This window comes from Staurois parvus, unplaced genomic scaffold, assembly GCF_062004578.1.
Source record: "Staurois parvus isolate SC_StPar_1 unplaced genomic scaffold, SC_StPar_1.0 ptg000132l, whole genome shotgun sequence".
Classification (NCBI taxonomy): Eukaryota; Metazoa; Chordata; class Amphibia; order Anura; family Ranidae; genus Staurois; species Staurois parvus.
The window spans coordinates 3,468,859-3,493,846 of NW_028317928.1; the positions used below are offsets into that span (position 1 = coordinate 3,468,859).

Here is a 24,988-nt window from a genome sequence, read left to right on the forward strand (position 1 = left end):
TAAGCTCAGCTTTGTTAAACCAGTACTACAGACATGCTCAGATTTGTTACACCCAGCCTCAGTCAGCTTGCAACAACCCAGTCCTGCTTCTAATTCATTTTCTCAAAGCTCTATTCCTGCATTCCCGACAGCACCCCCAGTTACAGCCCAGTATACCCTGCCATCAACCACATGCTAGTACCCTGTTCCTACTGGCTGCACATATCCTGCCTTTAACCCTGTAAAGAAGTCCTCTGCAGCATCTGCTTCCTTATCTGTTCCATCCTTCAGCTCTTCTCTGTCTTCAGCTGCTCCCTCCGTTTACAGTCCTGCATTTACTTGCAGTGCTTCAGTAACTAAACCCAAGAAGAAGTGAAATTTCTTTCCAACCTGTACCATCCTGCCAGTGTCCAAATCGGCCAACCTGCTGTCTGAGAACCCGCCTTCTGTTATCCCACCTGACGACCCGATGCCCACTATCCAGTCTGATGCCTTGATGCCCGCTATCCAGCCTGATGCATTGATGCCCATTATCCAGCCTAATGCCTTGATGCCAGCTATCCAGCCTGATGCCTTGATGCCCGCTATCCAGCCTGATGACCCGCTGCCCGTCATCCAGCCTGATGACTCACTGCCTGCTGTCCTGCCTGGTGGCCCACTGCCTGCTGCCCAGCCTGATGACCCGATGCCTGCTATTCAGCCGGATGACCCGATGCTTGTCGCCCAGCCGGATGACCCCATGCTTATCGCACAGCTGGATGATCCGATGCTTGTCGCCCAGCCTGATGTCCCGGTGCCTGCTATCCAGCTTGATGTCCCGGTGCCTGCTATGCAGCCTGAGGAACTGATAACTGCCATTCGGCTTGATGACCTGGTGCCTGCTATGCAGCCTGAAGAACCAATAACTGCCATTCAGCCTGATGACCCGGTGCCCGCTGCCCAGCCTGATGACCTGGTGCCTACTGCCCAGCCTGACGACCCGGTGCCCGCTGCCCAGCCTGATGACCCGGTGCCTGCTGCCCAGCCTGATGACCCAGTGCTCGCTGCCCAGCCTGATGTGCCTGCTGCCCAGCCTGATGTGCCTCTGCTTGCTGCCCAGCCTGATGACCCGGTGCTTGCTGCCCAGCCTGATGACCCGGTGCTCGCTGCCCAGCCTGATGTGCCTCTGCTCGCTGCCCAGCCTGATGTGCCTCTGCTCGCTGCCCAGCCTGATGTGCCTCAGCCCGCTGCCCAGCCTGATCTGCCTCTGCCTGCTGTCCAGCCTGATGACCCAGTGCCCGCTGTCGAGCCTGATGTGCCGCTGCCCAGCCTGATGTGCCTCTGCCCGCTGTCGAGCCTGATGACCCTGTGCCCGCTGTTGAGCCTGATGATCCTATTTAGCCTGATGACCCGGTGCCCGCTGTCGAGCCTGATGACCCGTGCCTGATGACCCGGTGCCCGCTATCCAGCCTGATGACCCGGTGCCTGCTATCCAGCCTGATGATCCTATCCAGCCTGATGACATGGTGCCGGATGACCCGGTGCCTGCTGCTCCGCCGGATGACCCGGTGCCTGCTGCTCTGCCGGATCTCACCTCCTGCAATCAAGCCATCACCTGAGGCTGATTGCAGGAGGTGTATTTAAGCAGTAACCAGGCCTGCAATCAGTGCCTTGGTGTATTGTGCCCTTGAGCCCCTGCTACGTGTTCTGTCTTCCTCTATGCTGGATTGCTGTATGTATATATATATATATATATATATATATATATATATATATATATATATATATATATATATATTGGGTGAAGGTTTTTGTTATTTGGGCTTGTTTGAACTGTATGTTGTTATACACTGGTGTAGCTCACAATAAATTATATTTTTCATCACTCCTGAAGACTGCTATTCCCTGTGTCAGTCCACACATTTCTGGTCATATCCGGGTTACTGACACAGAGGTTGCACAGGCAGTCCAAATCCTCCAGGATGGCACACCAATACGTGCTATGGCCAGAAGGTTTGCTGTGTCTCCCAGCACAAACTCAAGAGCATGGAGGAGATTCCAGGAGACAGGCAGTTACTCTAGGAGAGCTGGACAGGGCCGTAGAAGGTCCTTAACCCATCAGCAGGACCGGTATCTGCTCCTTTGTGCGGTGTGTCAGTGTGTTTTAGGTAAAAAAAAGACAAAAACAAAATGCGCACTATTGTTTCTGGGCTGTACTACGGGTACAAACAACAAATAACATACACATATATGGTATTGTTGCGATTATCAAGAGCTGGAGAATTTATTTTGGGTTGTTCTTTGGTGGTAGGTTATGGTTGTAACAAGAAACACACAGCTAAATAAAAGAAAAATTATTTTTTTTTTACTATTTCGGCCAGTTTTCCTTTGATAATAAAAAAAAATTAGGAGCTACACATTACATTACTTTCTGTCTCCGCTAGGTTCACGGTTCCTGACATCCATTTTATAGCCAACCAGGGAAAGCAATGAGCAACCAGTGTTATCCATCAGTCATAACAAAGAAAATACTGCACACCATTTTACAAATCCTTTTTGAATTTATTAGGTCTATTTTTAGATACAATAAGAGCTGGACATGTATTCTGTTCCAAAAAGTGGGAATACAACCTAAAGTGATTGTAAACTTATTTTTTATTTTTTTTAACCACCTCCCGTCCGGCCCATGTATATAAACGGCTGGATGGTGGCAGTGCAGGGGCGGGTGGCTGTTTATAAACGGCCTCCCCGCCCCCTGCTTGTGCGCGCTCCCTGGGACACAGTGGAACACAGATCGTTGTACTGGACTTCTGTGCAAGGTCCCAATCATATGATCACTGATTGGCCAATCAGTGATCACATGAAGAGTAGTAAGCAAGATGTCACTTCTAGCATCATTGCCTACTACGTGTGAAATCTGTGAATGATCACAGAGGTCACATGGTACAGGGCTAGTCACAACAGCCTTGTACCTTGTGACAAGCTGTGACCAATCACAGCCCACACAGCAAGAATGCAGCCAGAGAGAAGGAGAAATCATTGCTTTTACAGCCTTTATGGGTGTAAAAGCAATCAGTGTAAAAAAACAAAAAATCTTCATCACCCCCCACAAGTAGTACAGTGTCATTATGGTGACACTGTACTGCTAAGGTGACAGTTTGTAAAAAAAAAAAAAAAAAACAAATAATAATATAAAAAATAAAAATGTAAAAAAAAGTTAAAAAATTTTAATTTTGGTTATAAACTAATTTGGGTTATTTTTTTTCTTTTACTAAAATAATAACGGAATAAATTTTGGCCAAGATTTACGATGAAATACCATTTATTTGCAAAATGTATAAGAAAAACACTTTTTTTTAAAAAAATGTTTGGACTTTTTCATTTACATAGCAAAAAAAAATAAAAATCCCAGCGGTGAATAAATACCACCAAAATAAAGCTTTATCTGTCACAAAAAAATGCTAAACAATTCATATGGGTACAGAGTTGCATGACCGCGCAATTGTCATTCAAAGTGTGATAGCACTGAAAGCTGAAAATTAGCCTGGACAGGAAGGGGGTAAAAGTGTCCGGACTAGAAAGGGTTAAAGTAATAAATATGTCATACTTGCCTGTTCTGCAATGGTTTTGCACAGAGAAGCCCTGTTTCTAATCTTTTGGGGTCCCCCTCCAGTGCTTCTGGCTCCTCCTCCCTACCGAGTGCCCCAAGAGAAAGCTGCTTGCTATGGGGGCACTCATGCCGGCTCAATCCCGAGATGCGCTGTGTGTCCATTGCCACACAGAACACGGCTCAGCCCTGCTCCCACTCTCCGCTCACAGGCTGTGATTGACAGTAGCAGGAGCCAATGGCCTCCACTGATGCCTTTATGGCCAGTGAGCAAAGAGAGAGCGGAGAGAGAGCCACCGCTCTCGGGCTCAGGTAAGTATTTATGGGGCTGGGAGGGGGAACTGCACATCGATGATGAGAGGAAGAGGAGAGTGGGACGAAGGAAGGAAGAGAAGATCCTACCCACTTGGAAGAAAAATATATTTGCAATATATTTTAAAAATATTCTTCCCAAATATATTGACATACATTTGATATGCTACAATTTTGGCCGTTTTCAATATATTTCAATAAATATATATCTCTATATAGATATATAGATATATACACACATACACACACACACCGTATGTTGAAATGTGTTTTTATTAGAAAATATATGAAAAATATTTTTAAAAATACATTTTAAATATACTGTATGTCTTTAAAGATAAAAATCTACATTTTTGGAATGCATTTACAAATATATGTAAAAATATACATTAAAATTACTTTTTTATATGTTAAAAAAAATCTGAAGAATATATTTTTTAAAACTATATTTTTTTTTAAATATTTTCTTCAGATTTTTCAGATATTTCAAATAAACTGTATGTCTTTAAAAATAAAAATCTACATTTTTGGAATGCATTTACAAATATATGTAAAAATATACATTAAAATGACTTTTTTATATGTTAAAAAAAATCTGAAGAATATATTTTTTAAAACTATATATTTTTTTAAATTATTTTCTTCAGATTTTTCAGATATTTCAAATATACTGTATGTCTTTAAAAAAAAAAAATCAAAATTTTTGGAATGCATTTACAAATATATGTAAAAATATACTGGGCAGCACAGTGGCTAAATGGTTAGCACTTCCGCCTGGCAGTACTAGGGTCGGTTCCAATCCCAGTCACGGCACCGCCTACCTGGAGTTTGCATGTTCTCCCTGTGTGCCTGTGTGGGTTTCCTCTGGGTACTCCCGTTTCCTCCCACACTCCAAAGACATGCTGGTAGGTGAATTGGCTCCTGCCTAAATTGGCCCTAGTATATGTATGTATGGATGTGAGTTAGGGACTTTAGATTGTATGCTCCTTGAGGGTTAGGGACTGATATGAATGTACTATATATATATGTAAAGCGCTGCATAAACTGATGGCGCTATATAAGTATCTGAAATAAATAAATAAATATACGTTAAAATGACTTTTTTATATGTTAAAAAAATCTGAAGAATATATTTTTTAAAACTATATTTTTTTTTAAATATTTTCTTCAGATTTTTTTTAACATATAAAAAAGTTGTTTTAACATATATTTTTAAATTCATTCCAAAAATGTAGATTTGTATTTTTAAAGGCATACAATATATTTGAAATGTATTTTTAAAACTATTTTTTACATATTTTGTAATAAAAATGCATTTCAACATGCAGTGTGTGTGTATGTATGTGTGTATGTATGTATGTATGTATGTATGTATGTATGTATATATATATATATATATATATATATATATATACATATTTTTTTATTTTTTTTTTTTTAAATTGAAATATATTTTGAAGTGTATGTGTGTATATACAGTTGTGTTCAAAATAATAGCAGTGTGTTTAAAAAAGTGAATGAAGCTCAAAATCCTTCTAACAGCTTTTATTTCCATACACACAAATGCATTGGGAACACGACACATTCTATTCCAAATCAAAACATGAAGAAAAATAGATCAAATTTGTGTTGTTTCTCTAAAATAATTGAAGAAAAGTGAATATTAGACTGTTCAAAAAAATAGCAGTTTTGTATTCTTCTTTACAAACTCAAACATTCACTATATAAACTGAAAAATGTTTGAAGATTTTGCTTTCTTTTGAATCACTTAATGAATATTTAGTTGTATAAGCACTGTTTCTGAGAACTGCTGGACATCTGTGTTGCATGGAGTCAACCAACTTCTGGCACCTGTGAACAGGTATTCCAGCCCAGGATGATTGGACTACATTCCACAGTTCTTCTCTATTTCTTGGTTTTGCCTCAGAAACTGCATTTTTAATGTCACCCCACAAGTTTTCTATTGGATTAAGATCCGGGGATTGGGCTGGCCACTCCATAACGTCAATCTTGTTGGTCTGGAACCAAGATGTTGGACGTTTACTGGTGTGTTTGGGGTCATTGTCTTGTTGGAACACCCATTTCAAGGGCATTTCCTCTTCAGCATAAGGCAGCATGACCTCTTCAAGTATTCTGATGTATTCAAACTGATCCATGATCCCTGGTATGTGATAAATAGGCCCAACACCGTAGTATGAGAAACATCCCCATATCATGATGCTTGCGCAACCATGCTTCACTGTCTTCACAGTGTACTGTGGCTTGAATTCAGTGTTTGGGGGTCGTCTGACAAACTGTCTCCGGCCACTAGACCCAAAAAGAACAATCTTACATTCATCAGTCCACAAAATGTTGCGCCATTTCTCTTTAGGCCAGTCAATGTGCTCTTTGGAAATTGTAACCTCTTCAGCACATGTCTTTTTTTCAACAGTGGGACTTTGCGGGGGCTTCTTGCAGATAGCTTGGCTTCACATAGGCGTCTTCTAATTGTAACAGTACTCACAGGTAACTTTAGACCTTCTTTGATCTTCCTGGAGCTGATTGTTGGCGGAGTCCTTGCCATTTTGGCTATTCTTCTATCCATTCCAATGGTAAGTTTTTGTTTTCTTCCACGTCTTTCAGGTTTTGGTTGCCATTTTAAAGCATTTGTGATCATTTTAGCTGAGCAGCCGATCATTTTCTGCACTTATTTATATGTTTTCCCCTCTCCAATCAACTTTTTAATCAGGGTACGCTGTTCTTCTGAACAATGTCTGGAACGACCCATTTTCCTCAGAATTTCAGAGAGAAATGCACTGTAACCAGCATGTACAACATTTGCTGCCTTCCTTCCTTAAATAAGGGCAATAATTGCCACCTGTTTTTCAAAGAATGAATGACCTCACTAATAGAACTCCACACTGCTATTATTTTGAACATGCCCCTTTCAATTAGTGATTCAATTACACAGAATCAGCAGCATGCATGTCGTGACTGTTGGGTCTGTTGGATTTCTATTACTCTACTACACCTGCTAGTACATTATTTGCCATGTAGAAATATCATTTCTACCAAAAACAGTGATTGATCAGGTTAGTGATGTCTGACTGCTATTATTTTGAACACCACTGTGTATATATATATATATATATATATATATTTTTATATATATATTGAATACGACCAAAATTGTAGCATTTCAAATATATAGCAATATATTTGAGAATATTTTTAAAATATATTGCCAATATATTTTTCTTTCATATGGATATCTTTCCACCCAGCATCAAAGGAACTCATTTATTTGCTCTTGGAAATGCCTGCAATTCTGCCCCAGACAGCAAATAATCCCCATGGCTAGCACAATTGAAAGAAACATCTACCGACAGAAATATGTAGGCTACTATTTGAGTCCTCCCATCTGGAAATGCCAGCTGCCTGGCTATCAAGCCATATCAGGGGCGGACTGACAACTCATGAGGCCCCCGGGCAATAGGGGATCATGGGGCCCCTGTGTCCTTGCCCAAACTCAAAAAGCCTATGAAAAAGGTACCAGGGGCATCTCATGGGGCCCCCTACTGACCCCGGGCAGTGCCCGAGTTTCCAAATGGTCCGTCCGCCCCTGATCCATATACTATGAGGTCAAACCCAAACAACACTTTCAATTGTATCCAGTTAGGCAGGCCCTTGCACTACATGGTTGAAGGTAAATCGAAAGGAAATTGGACAGAAAATTGTATAGTGTATGGCCGGCCTAACTCATCCTGACACAGGAACAGATTTTTGTTGCAATTGAGAAAAGGGACTGCGGATTGCTTTTTTTTTTTTACGAACATGGCTGACCGCCCATGTGGACCCTCTCATGTCGGACCAGGCTTGATTTATGGGCAAAGCCTCTTGCACAGTGTGGGCAGGTGTACGGGTAGTCACCGGTGTGAATTCGTTCATGCTGCAGAAGATTCGCATTATCGGTAAAGCATTTCCCGCATGCCAAGCAGGAATAGGGCTTCTCTCCCGTGTGCATCCGTTGGTGTTTTATGAGAAGCATTTTCCAGGAGAAACATTTCCCACACTCAGAACAGGAAAACGGCTTCACCCCCGTGTGCCTCCTCAGGTGCGACATTAGATTCCCCCTCTGCGTAAAACTCTGACTGCATTCGGGACAGGAAAATGGCTTCTCAGCCGTGTGAACCCTTTCGTGTATAGCGAGATCGGACTTCTGCCGGAAGCGCTTCCCGCATTCAGAACAAGAGAAGGGCTTCTCGTCTACGTGAACCTTTTCGTGTCGGACAAGAATGGACTTCTGAGCAAAACATTTCCCACACACAGAACACGAGAACGGCTTCTCTCCAGTGTGGGTTCTCTGGTGTCTGATGAGGAGTGCTTTCCATGGAAAATATTTCCCACATTCGGTACATGAATAAGGCATTTCCCCAGCATGAGCTGGTCGATGGGCGATAACGTTTTTTCCGTCTGTAAAACGAGTTTTTCTTACTCTGTGATGTGGAGGTGAGCAGTCGGGAAGAAACCTACCATGTGTAGAGGGATCAGAGAACAGATCTGTGGTGGGAAGATCTGGATGGAGATCTGGGGTGAGGGGGGCTTCATCTGAAGAACTGGAAGCAATGTCGTCATCTGTTTCCCCATCTGGAGACATGACGGCGTGTTTATCAGCAATATTCCTGACGTGTCTTCCATCTGATGGAAATATGAGGAGAAAAGTGGAAATAAATGTTCTGTATACCGTGCTGGGGTGGATTTACTAACACTGGAGGGTGCAAAATCTGGTGCAGCTGTGCATGGCAGCCAATCAGCTTCTAACTTCAGCTTGTTCAAAAAAGTCCCCATTCACACTGGAGCGTTTTGCAGCGCGAAGCTCGAAGCTCCAAAATGTTCAGGGGGGGGGGGGGGGGGAATCAATATTCCTCTATGGAGACGGTTCACATCTCCACTCCAAGTCACCTGAAGCAGAACGCCTGAAGCTCAAAAAAGTTTTGGAGCTCAAATTGGGCAGATTTGCACATTTTTGGCACGTCTTTATTCTCAAAGACAAGAATGGAAACGTGCAATTGGCGCTTTTTTTACGCATTTTAACTTGCGTTTTGCGTGATTTTCTGCTCAAATTAAAATATATTTTTTTAAAAATAGTAATTATATATGAATAAATAAATGTAAAATAAATAATAATTAACCTCTATCCTTAAAAAAAAAAAAAAAAAAAGTGTTTGTTGTTTGGTTGGTTGTTGTTTATTGGTTGTTTTGTTTGTTGTTTGCTTGTTGTTATTGGTTTGTTTGGTTGGTTGTTGTTTTTTGTTGTTTGGTCTTTGTTGTGTTGTTTGTATGTTTGGTATTAGGACACTCTTATTTAGATTGTGGGCAGCTGTCAGTTTTCAGCTGCAGTGAGGAGGGTGAGGCGCATTTCAGCACATCACAGTTTCCTTTTTTTATAACTTTATTTAAAGTGCACAAAGTGATAGCTCTTGCCTATCCCCGCACAGCAGTCAGCAATGTCCTCACCCGAGCCTGCTGAGCTGCTGACTTTTAATAATAGGACACTTCCCTTTCCAGGGATCCAGCGATGTCCTCACCCGAGCCAGCTGAGCTGAGCTGCTGACTTTTAATAACAGGACACTTCCTTGTCCAGGGATCCAGCGATGTCCTCACCTGAGCCAGCTGAGTTTTCATAACTTTTCATAGTAGATCCAGCGGTGTCCTCACCTGAGCCAGCTAAGCTGAGTTGTTGACTTTTAATAACAGGAAACTTCCCTGTCCAGGGCTCCAGTGGTGTCCTCACCTGAGCCAGCTGAGCTGAGTTGTTGACTTTTAATAACAGGACACTTCCCTGTCCAGGGATCCAGCGATGTCCTCACCCGAGCCTGATGAGCTGAGCTGCTGACATTTAGTAATAGGAAACTTTCCTGGCCAGGGATCCAGCGATGTCCTCACCTGAGCCAGCAGAGCTGAGCTGCTGACTTTTAATAATAGGACACTTCCCTGTCCAGGGATCCAGCAATGTCCTCACCTGAGCCTGTTGAGCTGAGCTGCTGACTTTTAATAATAGGACACTTCCCTCTCCAGGGTTCCAGCAATGTCCTCACCTGAGCCAGCTGAGCTGCTGACTTTTATTAATAGGACACTTCCCTGTCCAGGGATACAGCAATGTCCTCACCTGAGCCAGCTGAGCTGCTGACTTTTAATAATAGGACACTTCCTTGTCCAGGGATCCAGTGATGTCCGAGCCAGCTGAGCTGAGCTGCTGACTTTTAAGAAAAGGACACTTCCCTGTCCAGGGATCCAGCAATGTCCTCACCTGAGCCTGTTCAGCTGAGCTGCTGACTTTTAATAACAGGACACTTCCTTATCCAGGGTTCCAGCAATGTCCTCACCTGAGCCAGCTGAGCTGCTGACTTTTATTAATAGGACACTTCCCTGTCCAGGGATCCAGCAATGTCCTCACCTGAGCCAGCTGAGCTGCTGACTTTTAATAATAGGACACTTCCTTGTCCAGGGATCCAGCGATGTCCTCACCCGAGCCAGCTGAGCTGAGCTGCTGACTTTTAATAAAAGGACACTTCCCTGTCCAGGGATCCAGTGATGTCCTCACCTGAGCCTGCAGAGCTGAGCTGCTGACTTTTAATAATAGGACACTTCCCTGTCCAGGGATCCAGCGATGTCCTCACCTGAGCCAGCTGAGCTGCTGACTTTTAATAATAGGACACTTCCCTGTCCAGGGATCCAGTGATGTCCTCACCTGAGCCAGCTGAGCTGCTGACTTTTCATAATAGGACACTTCCCTGTCCAGGGATCTAGCGATGTCCTCACCTGAGCCAGCTGAGCTGAGCTGCTGACTTTTCATAATAGGACACTTCCCTGTCCAGGGATCCAGCGATGTCCTCACCTGAGCCAGCTGAGCTGAGCTGCTGACTTTTAATAATAGGACACTTCCCTGTCCAGGGATCCAGCGATGTCCTCACCTGAGCCAGCTGAGCTGAGCTGCTGACTTTTAATAATAGGACACTTCCCTGTCCAGGGATCCAGCGATGTCCTCACCTGAACCTGTTGAGCTGAGCTGCTGACTTTTCATAATAGGACACTTCCCTGTCCAGGGATCCAGCAATGCCCTCACCTGAGCCTGTTGAGCTGAGCTGCTGACTTTTAATAATAGGACACTTCCCTGTCCAGGGTTCCAGCAATGTCCTCACCTGAGCCAACTGAGCTGAGCTGCTGACTTTTAATAATAGGACACTTCCCTGTCCAGGGTTCCAGCAATGTCCTCACCTGAGCCAGCTGAGCTGAGCTGCTGACTTTTATTAATAGGACACTTCCCTGTCCAGGGATCCAGCGATGTCCTCACCCGAGCCTGCTGAGCTGAGCTGCTGACATTTAGTAATAGGAAACTTTCCTGGCCAGGGATCCAGCGATGTCCTCACCTGAGCCAGCAGAGCTGAGCTGCTGACTTTTAATAATAGGACACTTCCCTGTCCAGGGATCCAGCAATGTCCTCACCTGAGCCTGTTGAGCTGAGCTGCTGACTTTTAATAATAGGACACTTCCCTCTCCAGGGTTCCAGCAATGTCCTCACCTGAGCCAGCTGAGCTGCTGACTTTTATTAATAGGACACTTCCCTGTCCAGGGATACAGCAATGTCCTCACCTGAGCCAGCTGAGCTGCTGACTTTTAATAATAGGACACTTCCTTGTCCAGGGATCCAGTGATGTCCGAGCCAGCTGAGCTGAGCTGCTGACTTTTAAGAAAAGGACACTTCCCTGTCCAGGGATCCAGCAATGTCCTCACCTGAGCCTGTTCAGCTGAGCTGCTGACTTTTAATAACAGGACACTTCCTTATCCAGGGTTCCAGCAATGTCCTCACCTGAGCCAGCTGAGCTGCTGACTTTTATTAATAGGAAACTTCCCTGTCCAGGGATCCAGCAATGTCCTCACCTGAGCCAGCTGAGCTGCTGACTTTTAATAATAGGACACTTCCTTGTCCAGGGATCCAGCGATGTCCTCACCCGAGCCAGCTGAGCTGAGCTGCTGACTTTTAATAAAAGGACACTTCCCTGTCCAGGGATCCAGCGATGTCCTCACCCGAGCCAGCTGAGCTGAGCTGCTTACTTTTAATAATAGGACACTTCCCTGTCCAGGGATCCAGCAATGTCCTCACCTGAGCCTGTTGAGCTGAGCTGCTGACTTTTAATAATAGGACACTTCCCTCTCCAGGGTTCCAGCAATGTCCTCACCTGAGCCAGCTGAGCTGCTGACTTTTATTAATAGGACACTTCCCTGTCCAGGGATACAGCAATGTCCTCACCTGAGCCAGCTGAGCTGCTGACTTTTAATAATAGGACACTTCCTTGTCCAGGGATCCAGTGATGTCCGAGCCAGCTGAGCTGAGCTGCTGACTTTTAAGAAAAGGACACTTCCCTGTCCAGGGATCCAGCAATGTCCTCACCTGAGCCTGTTCAGCTGAGCTGCTGACTTTTAATAACAGGACACTTCCTTATCCAGGGTTCCAGCAATGTCCTCACCTGAGCCAGCTGAGCTGCTGACTTTTATTAATAGGACACTTCCCTGTCCAGGGATCCAGCAATGTCCTCACCTGAGCCAGCTGAGCTGCTGACTTTTAATAATAGGACACTTCCTTGTCCAGGGATCCAGCGATGTCCTCACCCGAGCCAGCTGAGCTGAGCTGCTGACTTTTAATAAAAGGACACTTCCCTGTCCAGGGATCCAGTGATGTCCTCACCTGAGCCTGCAGAGCTGAGCTGCTGACTTTTAATAATAGGACACTTCCCTGTCCAGGGATCCAGCGATGTCCTCACCTGAGCCAGCTGAGCTGCTGACTTTTAATAATAGGACACTTCCCTGTCCAGGTATCCAGTGATGTCCTCACCTGAGCCAGCTGAGCTGCTGACTTTTCATAATAGGACACTTCCCTGTCCAGGGATCTAGCGATGTCCTCACCTGAGCCAGCTGAGCTGAGCTGCTGACTTTTCATAATAGGACACTTCCCTGTCCAGGGATCCAGCGATGTCCTCACCTGAGCCAGCTGAGCTGAGCTGCTGACTTTTAATAATAGGACACTTCCCTGTCCAGGGATCCAGCGATGTCCTCACCTGAGCCAGCTGAGCTGAGCTGCTGACTTTTAATAATAGGACACTTCCCTGTCCAGGGATCCAGCGATGTCCTCACCTGAACCTGTTGAGCTGAGCTGCTGACTTTTCATAATAGGACACTTCCCTGTCCAGGGATCCAGCAATGCCCTCACCTGAGCCTGTTGAGCTGAGCTGCTGACTTTTAATAATAGGACACTTCCCTGTCCAGGGTTCCAGCAATGTCCTCACCTGAGCCAACTGAGCTGAGCTGCTGACTTTTAATAATAGGACACTTCCCTGTCCAGGGATCCAGCAATGTCCTCACCTGAGCCTGTTGAGCTGAGCTGCTGACTTTTAATAATAGGACACTTCCCTGTCCAGGGTTCCAGCAATGTCCTCACCTGAGCCAGCTGAGCTGAGCTGCTGACTTTTATTAATAGGACACTTCCCTGTCCAGGGATCCAGCGATGTCCTCACCCGAGCCTGCTGAGCTGAGCTGCTGACATTTAGTAATAGGAAACTTTCCTGGCCAGGGATCCAGCGATGTCCTCACCTGAGCCAGCAGAGCTGAGCTGCTGACTTTTAATAATAGGACACTTCCCTGTCCAGGGATCCAGCAATGTCCTCACCTGAGCCTGTTGAGCTGAGCTGCTGACTTTTAATAATAGGACACTTCCCTCTCCAGGGTTCCAGCAATGTCCTCACCTGAGCCAGCTGAGCTGCTGACTTTTATTAATAGGACACTTCCCTGTCCAGGGATACAGCAATGTCCTCACCTGAGCCAGCTGAGCTGCTGACTTTTAATAATAGGACACTTCCTTGTCCAGGGATCCAGTGATGTCCGAGCCAGCTGAGCTGAGCTGCTGACTCTTAAGAAAAGGACACTTCCCTGTCCAGGGATCCAGCAATGTCCTCACCTGAGCCTGTTCAGCTGAGCTGCTGACTTTTAATAACAGGACACTTCCTTATCCAGGGTTCCAGCAATGTCCTCACCTGAGCCAGCTGAGCTGCTGACTTTTATTAATAGGACACTTCCCTGTCCAGGGATCCAGCAATGTCCTCACCTGAGCCAGCTGAGCTGCTGACTTTTAATAATAGGACACTTCCTTGTCCAGGGATCCAGCGATGTCCTCACCCGAGCCAGCTGAGCTGAGCTGCTGACTTTTAATAAAAGGACAGTTCCCTGTCCAGGGATCCGGCGATGTCCTCACCCGAGCCAGCTGAGCTGCTGACTTTTAATAAAAGGACACTTCCCTGTCCAGGGATCCAGCGATGTCCTCACCTGAGCCAGCTGAGCTGCTGACTTTTAATAATAGGACACTTCCCTGTCCAGGGATCCAGTGATGTCCTCACCTGAGCCAGCTGAGCTGCTGACTTTTCATAATAGGACACTTTCCTGTCCAGGGATCTAGCGATGTCCTCACCTGAGCCAGCTGAGCTGAGCTGCTGACTTTTCATAATAGGACACTTCCCTGTCCAGGGATCCAGCGATGTCCTCACCTGAGCCAGCTGAGCTGAGCTGCTGACTTTTAATAATAGGACACTTCCCTGTCCAGGGATCCAGCGATGTCCTCACCTGAGCCAGCTGAGCTGAGCTGCTGACTTTTAATAATAGGACACTTCCCTGTCCAGGGATCCAGCGATGTCCTCACCTGAACCTGTTGAGCTGAGCTGCTGACTTTTCATAATAGGACACTTCCCTGTCCAGGGATCCAGCAATGCCCTCACCTGAGCCTGTTGAGCTGAGCTGCTGACTTTTAATAATAGGACACTTCCCTGTCCAGGGTTCCAGCAATGTCCTCACCTGAGCCGGCTGAGCTGAGCTGCTGACTTTTATTAATAGGACACTTCCCTGTCCAGGGATCCAGCAATTTCCTCACCTGAGCCAGTTGAGCTGCTGACTTTTAATAACAGGACACTTCCCTGTCCAGGGATCCAGCGATGTCCTCACCTGAGCCAGCTGAGCTGCTGACTTTTAATAATAGGACACTTCCCTGTCCAGGGATCCAGCAATGCCCTCACCTGAGCCAGATCTTCAGCTGTCTTTGGGTCCATGTGCAGGCAGATGTGGCTGCTGGTGGCTTCTCACTGCGCTTTGTGAATGGTCCCCCAGCTTTCTGAGACCTGCAACGTGTCTCAGGAGGCTGTGGGGGAAGGAAGGGGAGCTGAATTTCCACTTGGATCACAACCATGATCTGACCAGAAGTGGGAGTGGTATCTGTTGAAGCAAGGTACCCCCCCCCCCCACCACCACCACCACCACCACCACCAAAAAAAGGAAACAGAGTGCCAAAACCTAAAGAGGAGGGGGGAAGGAAGACAAGTGGAACCTTCCATTTTGGGTGAAGCTCTGCTTTAAATGCAAAGTGGGCACATAGGAAACAATTGTTCCTGCGTGTATTAGTGGTGAATGGGGTTGACACTAATGGAAGTCACTGCACTTGTGTGAATGAGCTCTTTAGGTTTTCTGCAGGTAAAAGATCAATGGCTGTTAGACATTCTATTCGAATTACCTACTGCTTCTAACATGGGTCCTGGAGTACCTCTTACAGGAGTCTAATAGAGGCTGATGGCTCCTGACCCCCCCACTGGGCACATACTGTCCCCCTATTACTGTCTACTGACAAAGGAGGAGGGAGAAGAAGAGATTGTTGTAGTGACTGAACAAGGAGGATCTGGGACTCTTCTCTGGATTTAGTGTTTATGCCTCACCTGGGCTGATCTCTGGAGGGATTTCCTTACACAGCTCATCACCCCCTATATATGTTTCTTCATCATCTATGTCTTCAACCTTAATAATAATCAGGTCTTCACCCTAGATGAGTCACAAAGCACAAAGATGTCTTGTCCGTTGGACACACATAATAATGTCAGCTCATATTTTCAAAATTACTTGTTCCTGTGCTATTACTTAGGAAAGCTTAAAGTATTGCTAAACGCCGGACCCTGCATTCACTATATCCGCTCTCCCCAGACCCTGCATTCACTATATCTGGTCTCCCCGGACCCTGCATTCACTATATCCGGTCTCCCAGGACCCTGCATTCACTATATCCGCTCTCCCCGGACCCTGCATTCACTATATCCGCTCTCCCCGGACCCTGCATTCACTATATCCGCTCTCCAAGGACCCTACATTCACTATATCCGCTCTCCCTAGACCCTGCATTCACTATATCTGCTCTCCCCGGACCCTGCATTCACTATATCTGCTCTCCCCGGACCCTGCATTTACTATATCTGGTCTCCCCAGACCCTGCATTCACTATATCTGGTCTCCCTGGACCCTGCATTCACTATATCTGGTCTCCCTGGACCCTGCATTCACTATATCCGGTCTCCCCGGACCCTGCATTCACTATATCTGCTCTCCCCGGAACCTGCATTCACTATATCCGCTCTGCCCATACCCTGCATTCACTATATCTGGTCTCCCCGGACCCTGCATTCACTATATCTGGTCTCCCCGGACCCTGCATTCACTATATCCGCTCTCCCCAGACCCTGCATTCACTATATCTGGTCTCCCCGGACCCTGCATTCACTATATCTGCTCTCCCCGGACCCTGCATTCACTATATCTGGTCTCCCGGGACCTTTGCATTCACTATATCTGGTCTCCCTGGACCCTGCATTCACTCTAGCTGGTCTCCCACAGTACACACAACATGGAAATGCAATTATTTTAGCAAATATAAACTGCTAAATCCCTTTTCTCATCAGCAGTATGTAGCAGTCTTGTGACTTCTATCAGTATCCAGCAGAGCACTGGCTTTCTGCTCTAGGAGGATGCAGAACCCCTGACCTCTGTCTGGGCAGTGATGATTGGCCCTGTGCTGATCACATGCACTCTCCCAAGAAAAAAAAAAAGAATCTCTCTAGCAATACACACCAAACTGAGCATGTGCAGAGTGACTCCACATGATATGTGTTATCAGGAGATAAGAGGGGGACACTGGAAAAAGGGGAAGATCAGAGAAGTCAGGATCAAACATCCTTTTTACATAATGCGGAGGATTAGCCCCTTAGGTTCCACAGTGAGTATAACAAGCGTGCTTTACTGCATCTACAGACTGATTGTACTGTTGTGTGTTTAGTAACACTTTAATGTTATTATTTCATGCTGAACTCCAGGCAAAGGGCCAAATACACAGTTAAGGCTACTTGATCACTTCTCCGTTGCAAACGCAGTGAAAAAAAGTATATCCATTTTTGCCACGTTTTTGGTGCATTTTGCACCTGTGAAAAAAAAAACGGCTGAAAAATTGCATCAAAAATGCAACGGTGGATGCATTTTTTATGTATCTTTGCCACGTTTTTGATGTGTTTTCCATTCATTTCTGGGTGGAAGTGTGTTTTTGGTGCTTTTTTTTAACTGCACAAAAAATGCAGCTTGCAGGACATTTAAAAAAAAAAATGCAACGGCCCACAACTGACCATTGTGAAGAGTTCCACAGGATTTAATGGTCATGCGGTTGAAAGTAGCCTAACACATATATGAGAGCTGTTTGTCCATCCAGTCCTGAGCTTTACATAATCTGGCTGCTTGTGCACATTCTCCTTCCCTCTGTCTGAGCTCTGCTCTATAGAGACTGCAAGAGGCAGGTACTTACACTACTAGCATTTACAAAATACACTATATTGCCAAAAGTATTGGGCCAGCCCTCCAAATCATGTGATTCGGGTGTTCCAATCCCCTCCATGGCCACAGGTGTATACAATCAAGCCCCTAGGCATGCAGACTGCTTCTACAAACATTGGTGAAAGAATGGGTCGCTCTCAGGAGCTCAGTGACTCCAAGCGTGGTCCCGTGATAGGTTGTCACCTGTGCAATAAGTCCATCCGTGACATTTCCTGGCTACTAAATATTCCACGCTCAACTGTTAGTGGGATTATAACAAAGTGGAAGCAACTGGGAACAAGAGCAACTCAGCCACCAAGTGGTAGGCCATGTCACATGACAGAGCGGGGTCAGCACATGCTGAAGCGCACAGAAGTCACCAACTGTCTGCAGAGTCAATAGCTAAAGACCTCCAAACTTGGTGTGGCCTTCAGTTAAGCCCAACAACAGTGCATAGAGAGCTTCATGGAATGGGTTCCCATGGCCGAGCAGCTGCATCCAAGCCTTACATCACCAAGTGCAATGCAAAGCGTCGGATGCCGTGGTGTAAAGCACACCGCCACTGGACTCTAGAGCAATGGAGATGTGTTCTCTGGAGTGACCAATCAGGCTTCTCTATCTGCCAATCCGATGGATGTGTCTGGGTTTGGCGGTTGCCAGAACGGTACTTGCCCCACTGCATTGTGCCAAGTGTAAAGTTTGGTGGAGGGGGGATTATGGTGTGGGGTTGTTCCTCAGGGGTTGGGCTTGGCCCCCTAGTTCCAGTGAAGGGAACTCTTGAGGCATCAGCAAAACAAGAAACTTTGGACAATTTCATGCCCCCAACTTTGTGGGAAGAGTTTGGGGATGGCCCCTTCCTGTTCCATCATGACTGCGCACCAGTGCACAAAGCAAGGTCCATAAAGACATGAAGGAGCCAGTTTGGGGTGGAAGAACTTGACTGGCCTGCACAGAGTCCTGACTTCAACCCCATAGAACACCTTTGGGATGAATTAGAGCGGAGACTGCAAGCCAGGCCTCCTCCCCCGACATCAGTGCCTGACCTGACAAATGTGCTTCTGGAAGAATGGTCCAACCTTCCCATAGACACCCTCCTAAACCTTGTGGACAGCCTTCCCAGAAGAGTTGAAGCTGTTATAGCTGCAAAGGGTGGGCCAACTCAATATGGAACCCTATGGACTAAGACTGAGGGGGCCATTAAAGGTCATATGCATAGAAAGGCTGGCCGACCAATACTTGGGGCAATATAGTGTATATTGCAGTATGTATCGTTGAATACAGAGCTAATTCTTGTCTTTTATATCTGGCTAGAATTCTGCTTAAAAAAGACTTTCAATTCCACCTACCTGATCCTCCTGAGGGATCTCCTGATGTTCCTGTGTGGAGTCCCGGGAATACAGAGGACGGGGACATCTCTCTGGTGGGTTCCCATTACTGGATCCATCTGTAGGCAACACACACTGACTGAATGTATTGTTTCTATGTCTTTATATAGGGGGATGTGTTTACCTACGGCAGAAGGATCCTCAGTACTCGTGTCCTCTTACCAGTTGATATGATAGGAGGCCCTTTCTCCATCATGAAGTCCTTGTAGAGATCCTTGTGCCCTTCTATATACTCCCACTCCTCCATGGAGAAATAGACAGTGACATCCTGACACCTTATAGGAACCTGACACACACAATGATAAAGTCACCATCCAGACACATCCCTTGTCTGGTACTGGAGAATGTCCCATACCTCCCAGAACCGCTCACCTTTCCCGTCAGCAGTTTAACAATGTTGTCGGTGGCTTCCAATATCTTTCTTTCCGTTCTTTCCTCCACTATTAGGGCAGTGGGTAGAAGTTCCATGGTGGGGATCTGGCTCCCGCTCCACTGCCCTGACTCAAGGGGATGGAAGCTGGTTGTCATACACTCACTGGCTGTCTTTTTTATTACAGTGTAATCCTGAGTAGTAACAAACACATATGTGTAAATCAATGGGCAGGCAGGTCAGATGTGAGAGGAAAAAAATAAATGGGAGGACTGGAGGTTCAAAATGAAAAACATAATGAACAGTTGGAAAGTGATAAGCAAGCTATTACCGCTGATGGGTTGGACGCAAGTTTCCTAACAGTGAAGGGATAGCTGAAGTAGATGAAAAATTATTTGGACAAAATGATGGGAATCAGAGGAACAGATACAGGACAGGACAGCACAGATGCAGACTGAGAAGACAAGGCTGACCAACAGTACATTGACAAGACTGAGCAATGGGCAGCCTAGTGGCTAAATGGTTAGCACTTCCACCTGGCAGCACTAGGATTGTCAGTTCAAATCCCAACCAGGACACCACCTGCATGGAATTTGCATGTTCTCCCTGTGCCTGTGTGGGTTTCCTCCCACACTCCAGAGACAGGCTGGTAGGTTATTTGGTTCAAGTCTAAACTGACCCTAGTATGTGTATGTATGAATGTGAGTTAGGGACCTTAGATTGTACGCCCCTTTAGGGTTAGAGACTGATGTGAATGTACAATATATGTAAAGCGATGCATACATTGACGGCACTATATAAGTACCTGAAATAAATAAAATGGGTGAAGGCAGATGAGAGTTACCAATAAGAAGTATGAAGTCAGATAAGAGTGACCAACAGGAGACATGCAGGTAAATGAGATTGACCAATGAGATACCAGGAGGCATAAAGCCAGAGGAGACTGACCAACAGGTGGAAGAGGAGAATGACCAATGGAAGGTCTAAAGAACAGGAGACCAACCAATGGGAGGTGTGAAGAGAATGAAGAAAAGAAGGCAGGAAGTTAGAGATGACCAACCAACAGGAGGTGCTGAGGAACAGGCAACTGACCAATGGGAGGAGTGAAGGAAAAGACAACTGACCAACAGAAGGAGTGAAAGAAGAGGAGAAAGGCGTAAAGGACAGTGACCAATGGGAGCTGTGAAGCTGTGAAGAGAATAAATGGAGGCATGAAGGAAGAGATGACCAACCAACAGGAGGTGCTAAGGAACAGGGAACTGACGAATGGGAGGAGTGAAGGAAAAGACAACTGACCAACAGAAGGAGTGAAAGAAGAGGAGAAAGGCCTAAAGGACAGTGACCAATGGGAGCTGTGAAGCTGTGAAGAGAATAAATGGAGGCATGAAGGAAGAGATGACCAACCAACAGGAGGTGCTAAGGAACAGGGAACTGACCAATGGGAGGAGTGAAGGAAAAGACAACTGACCAACAGAAGGATTGAAAGAAGAGGAGACAGGCCTAAAGGACAGTGACCAATGGGAGCTGTGAAGAGAATAAATGGAGGCATGAAGGAAGAGAAGACTGACCAACAGGAGGTGCTAAGGATCAGGGAACTGACCAATGGGAAGAGTGAAGGAAAAGATGACTGACCAACAGTAGGAGTGAAAGAAGAGGAGAAAGACATAAAGGACAGTGACCAATGGGAGCTATGAATCTGTGAAGAGAATAAATGGAGGCATGAAGGAAGAGAAGACTGACCAACAGGAGGTGCTAAGGAACAGGGAACTGACCAATGGGAGGAGTGAAGGAAAAGACAATTGACCAACAGTAGGAGTGAAAGAAAAGGAGAATGACCAATGGAAGACCTAAAGAACAGAAGACCAACCAATGAGATAACAGGAGGCATAAAACCAGAGGAGACTGACCAATAGGAGGAAGAGGAGAATGACCAATAGAAGGCCTAAAGAACAGGAGACCAACCAATGGGAGGTGTGAAGAGAATGGTCATCTCTTCCTTCCTGCCTTCTTTTCTTCAATCAACGGGAGGTGCTGAAGAACAGGGAACTGACCAATGGGAGGAGTGAAGGAAAAGACAACTGACCAACAGAAGGAGTGAAAGAAGAGGAGAAAGGCCTAAAGGACAGTGACCAATGGGAGCTGTGAAGAGAATAAATGGAGGCGTGAAGGAAGAGAAGACTGACCAACAGGAGGTGCTAAGGAACAGGGAACTGACCAATGGGAAGAGTGAAGGAAAAGATGACTGACCAACAGTAGGAGTGAAAGAAGAGGAGAATAACCAATGGAAGACAAAAAGAACAGGAGAATGGTCAGTGAGACAAATGACTAAATGTAAGGGTGAAAAAAGATAAGACTGACCAACAGCAAGCATAAAAAAAACAGAGTACTGACCAACAGCAAGCATAAAAAAAACAGAGTACTGACCAATGAGTGAAAGAAAGACCGAAATAAGGACAATGTGACAGTTCCAGAATACCTCTCACCTTTCCAGTCAACAGGTAGAAAATCTCCAGGGTGAGGTTCAGGATTTCTTGGTATATTCTTTCGGTCAATATCTTTCTTTCCTGGTCTGTTCTTTTTGGATCAGTCATGACTGGAAAAACATCTGGTAGCTATGAAAGTACCTTCTGATGAGTTTTCAACAAATCTAATGAGGTAATGCAACAAGAAGACTTATGAATGAAAGCATATAATTGGTCAGTGACCAACGTGGTCACCTTACATACACGTTATTAAAACAGAACTTTTCTTACGCTCACAAATCTTAAGTTCTCCTTCTCATTTCTAGAGCAGTGGTTTTCAACCATCACGGCTAACTTACTCCTTCAAAAATCATCGCCAAGTTCTTCAGCCATGGAGTGTCCTTCAACTCTCTGTGCTCTCCTTTCTGCTCATGTCACGCACGCACCCAGCATAAACACAAGAACACATGTATGCGGCGCCCAGGTTTAAGGCTGCGTTCACACTTGAGCGTTTTGTAGCTGAAGCTCGAAGTTCCAAAAAAGCTCAAACTTAAAAAATCAATTGTTCTCTATGGTGCCCGTTCACACCTGGTCACACGGACAGGCACCATAGAGAACAACTGATTATTTAAGTTTGAGCATTTTTAGAGCTTCAAGCTTCAGTCCTCACGCACACTGAACGTTTTTACAGCAGTTGTTTTTGACTTTTGACGGTTTTTCTACAGCCAGTAAACCCCCCCAGCATGTTATCCTATATGTCCATACACACATAGACTGGAATCAACATTTTTTGGCTGGAAAAAGACCTCCAGAACTAGTGAGTTTCTAGAGGAGTTTTTTTAGCTGTAAAAACCCTCTACTGCTGAAAAACGCGATATAAAACGCCGAAAACCTGCATTTTTGGATTTTTTTTATTAAAAAATAAATGTTTTTTTGTAAAAAAATAAACGCTAAAAAATGCAAATGAGGAAAAATGCAGGAAAACGTCGCTAAACGCTAATGCAAAAATGCTAAAAAAAGCTGAAAAACTCCGGTTTTTAACATGACTTTACACAGCTAATGTCACCAGCGTTATCAAAACACCCCGTGTGCATGAGGACTCAATCGACAGAACCAGCCTTATCAAAACGCCCCGTGTGCGTGAGGACTCAATCGACAGAACCAGCGTTATCAAAACACCCCGTGTGCGTGAGGACTCAATCGACAGAACCAGCGTTATCAAAATGCCCCGTGTGCGTGGGGACTCAAGCGACAGAACCAGCGTTATCAAAACGCCCTGTGTGCGTGAGGGCTCAAGCGACAGAACCAGCGTTATCAAAACGCCCTGTGTGCGTGAGGGCTCAAGCGACAGAACCAGCGTTATCAAAACGCCCTGTGTGCGTGAGGGCTCAAGCGACAGAACCAGCGTTATCAAAACGCCCTGTGTGCGTGAGGACTCAAGCGACAGAACCAGCGTTATCAAAACGCCCGTGTGCGAGAAGAGTCAAGCAACAAAACCAGCGTTATCAAAACGCCCCGTGTGCATGAGGACTCAAGCGACAGAACGCTCAAGTGTGAACACAACCTCAATCCCGCTTCCTTGATGCTACATATATGCGTTACTGTGTTGTTATGGGATTAACCGCTTCCCCTCCGCCCTATAGCAGATGTACTGCTACAGGGCAGCACAGGTGCACAAAATCACGTATATATATATATATATATATACAGTATATATATATATATATATATATATATATACACGTGATTTTGAATTACCGGGTAGGGGGTGCACACGAGGAGCACGAGCGCCCTACCCGTGCCGCCATTCATGGCCTCGGCTGTTAATCACAGGGTCCCGCCTGGTGATTGCTGAGCATTTCCAACGGGGGAAAGAGGGGGGTGGAGAGAACTGTTTGTAATCTAAACAGTTCTCTCCCCTGCCAGCTTGTGCACACTGCTTTGTACAGCCATACAAAGCAGTGTGCTTAGAGTGAAGCACAAACACAGGACACTATATAAAACACACCCAGCACACAGTTAACCTTTTGATCACCTCATATGTTAACCCTTTCCTGCCCAGTGCCATTAATACAGTGTCAGTGCTTTTTATTAGCACTGATCACTGTATTGGTGTCACTGGGGATGACAGTTAGTCAGTTCCCCGTCAGTATCAGAATGCCCGCCGCAGTCCCGCTATAAGTCGCTGATCGCCGTCATTACTAGTATATAATTTAAAAAATCCCAGTATCTATACCGCCATTTGTAGACGCTATAACTTTCACGTAAACCAATTAATTTACACGTATTGGGATTTATTTTTTACTGCATTTTTTTTATAGCATAAAGTCAAAATAGTTGGTTTCTTCAATTTTTTTTGTTTCTAGCGCAAAAAAACCCCAAAACGCACAGGCGATCAAATACCACAGCAAGAAAGCTCAATTAGTGGGAAAAAATGATGTAAATTTCATTTGGATGCAGCATTGCATGACCGCGCAATTGTCAGTTAAAGTAACGCAGCGCCGCAACACAAAGAATGGCCTGGTCAGGAAGGGGAGGGGTATCCTCTGGAGGGCGAGGCGTTAACTCTGGGATAAGCAAACATTGTCTACATACAAGAGGCGTGTGTAGCCTGACTTGATCTTGATGTGTTTTGTGTATTCCTCCCAGATCTGTGCAGTAATCCAGTGTGAGACTTTTCCTTCCTGTAATTAAAGACTGCTCATTGCTGCTCTCTCTCCTTGTGCAGGGTGACCGGTCTTCCCTCCGCCCCCTCCTGTAGTTTTAAGCAGGCAGACTGTGGTGGGTGGGGTTACTGGGCCCCTCCCACAGCTCTGCTCTCTGCACAGGCCACGTCCAGCCCCGTGATGGTGTCACTGATACTTTTATACAGTAGTATCTAAGATTTCAAAGGCATTTGATTCAAGCAAAGTGGAATTCTATCCTTTGAGCCTATTGAGAAATATATTTAAATGAAAACTTATGCGCCCGGAGTTCCGCTTTAAAGAAGCTCTGCTGGCAGCCAGCACTGTGTAGTAAATACACCCATGAAAAATAACCCCCCCCCAATCTAAGAGTTGTACAGTATATATGAACTTGGATATACCTTTTCCAGAAGCCTCAGCCCACTAGAAGTAAATACACAATGGATAGAGCAGAGGATCCTACCAGATGGACTCTCCTTCCAGTTCCAGTTTGCTATTTGGTCCACAACAAAATG

General features: G+C 45.5%; 1 protein-coding gene across 1 annotated transcript in view; it reads right to left on the minus strand.

Moving 5' to 3' along the window:
* LOC149466176 (uncharacterized) overlaps positions 1–24,973 on the minus strand; it is a 48,436-nt gene extending 23,463 nt beyond the window's left edge. The window contains exons 1-7 of the mRNA XM_089672711.1: positions 24,875–24,973; positions 21,811–21,974; positions 19,330–19,521; positions 19,120–19,243; positions 18,919–19,016; positions 15,664–15,766; positions 7,691–8,554 (exon numbers count right to left, since the gene is read on the minus strand). Of these exons, the coding sequence (XP_089528837.1) occupies positions 7,691–8,554; positions 15,664–15,766; positions 18,919–19,016; positions 19,120–19,243; positions 19,330–19,521; positions 21,811–21,918 (1,489 nt within the window). The 5' untranslated portion in view covers positions 21,919–21,974; positions 24,875–24,973. The remainder of the gene's footprint in view (positions 1–7,690; positions 8,555–15,663; positions 15,767–18,918; positions 19,017–19,119; positions 19,244–19,329; positions 19,522–21,810; positions 21,975–24,874) is intronic.
* Positions 24,974–24,988: the final 15 nt, after the last annotated feature.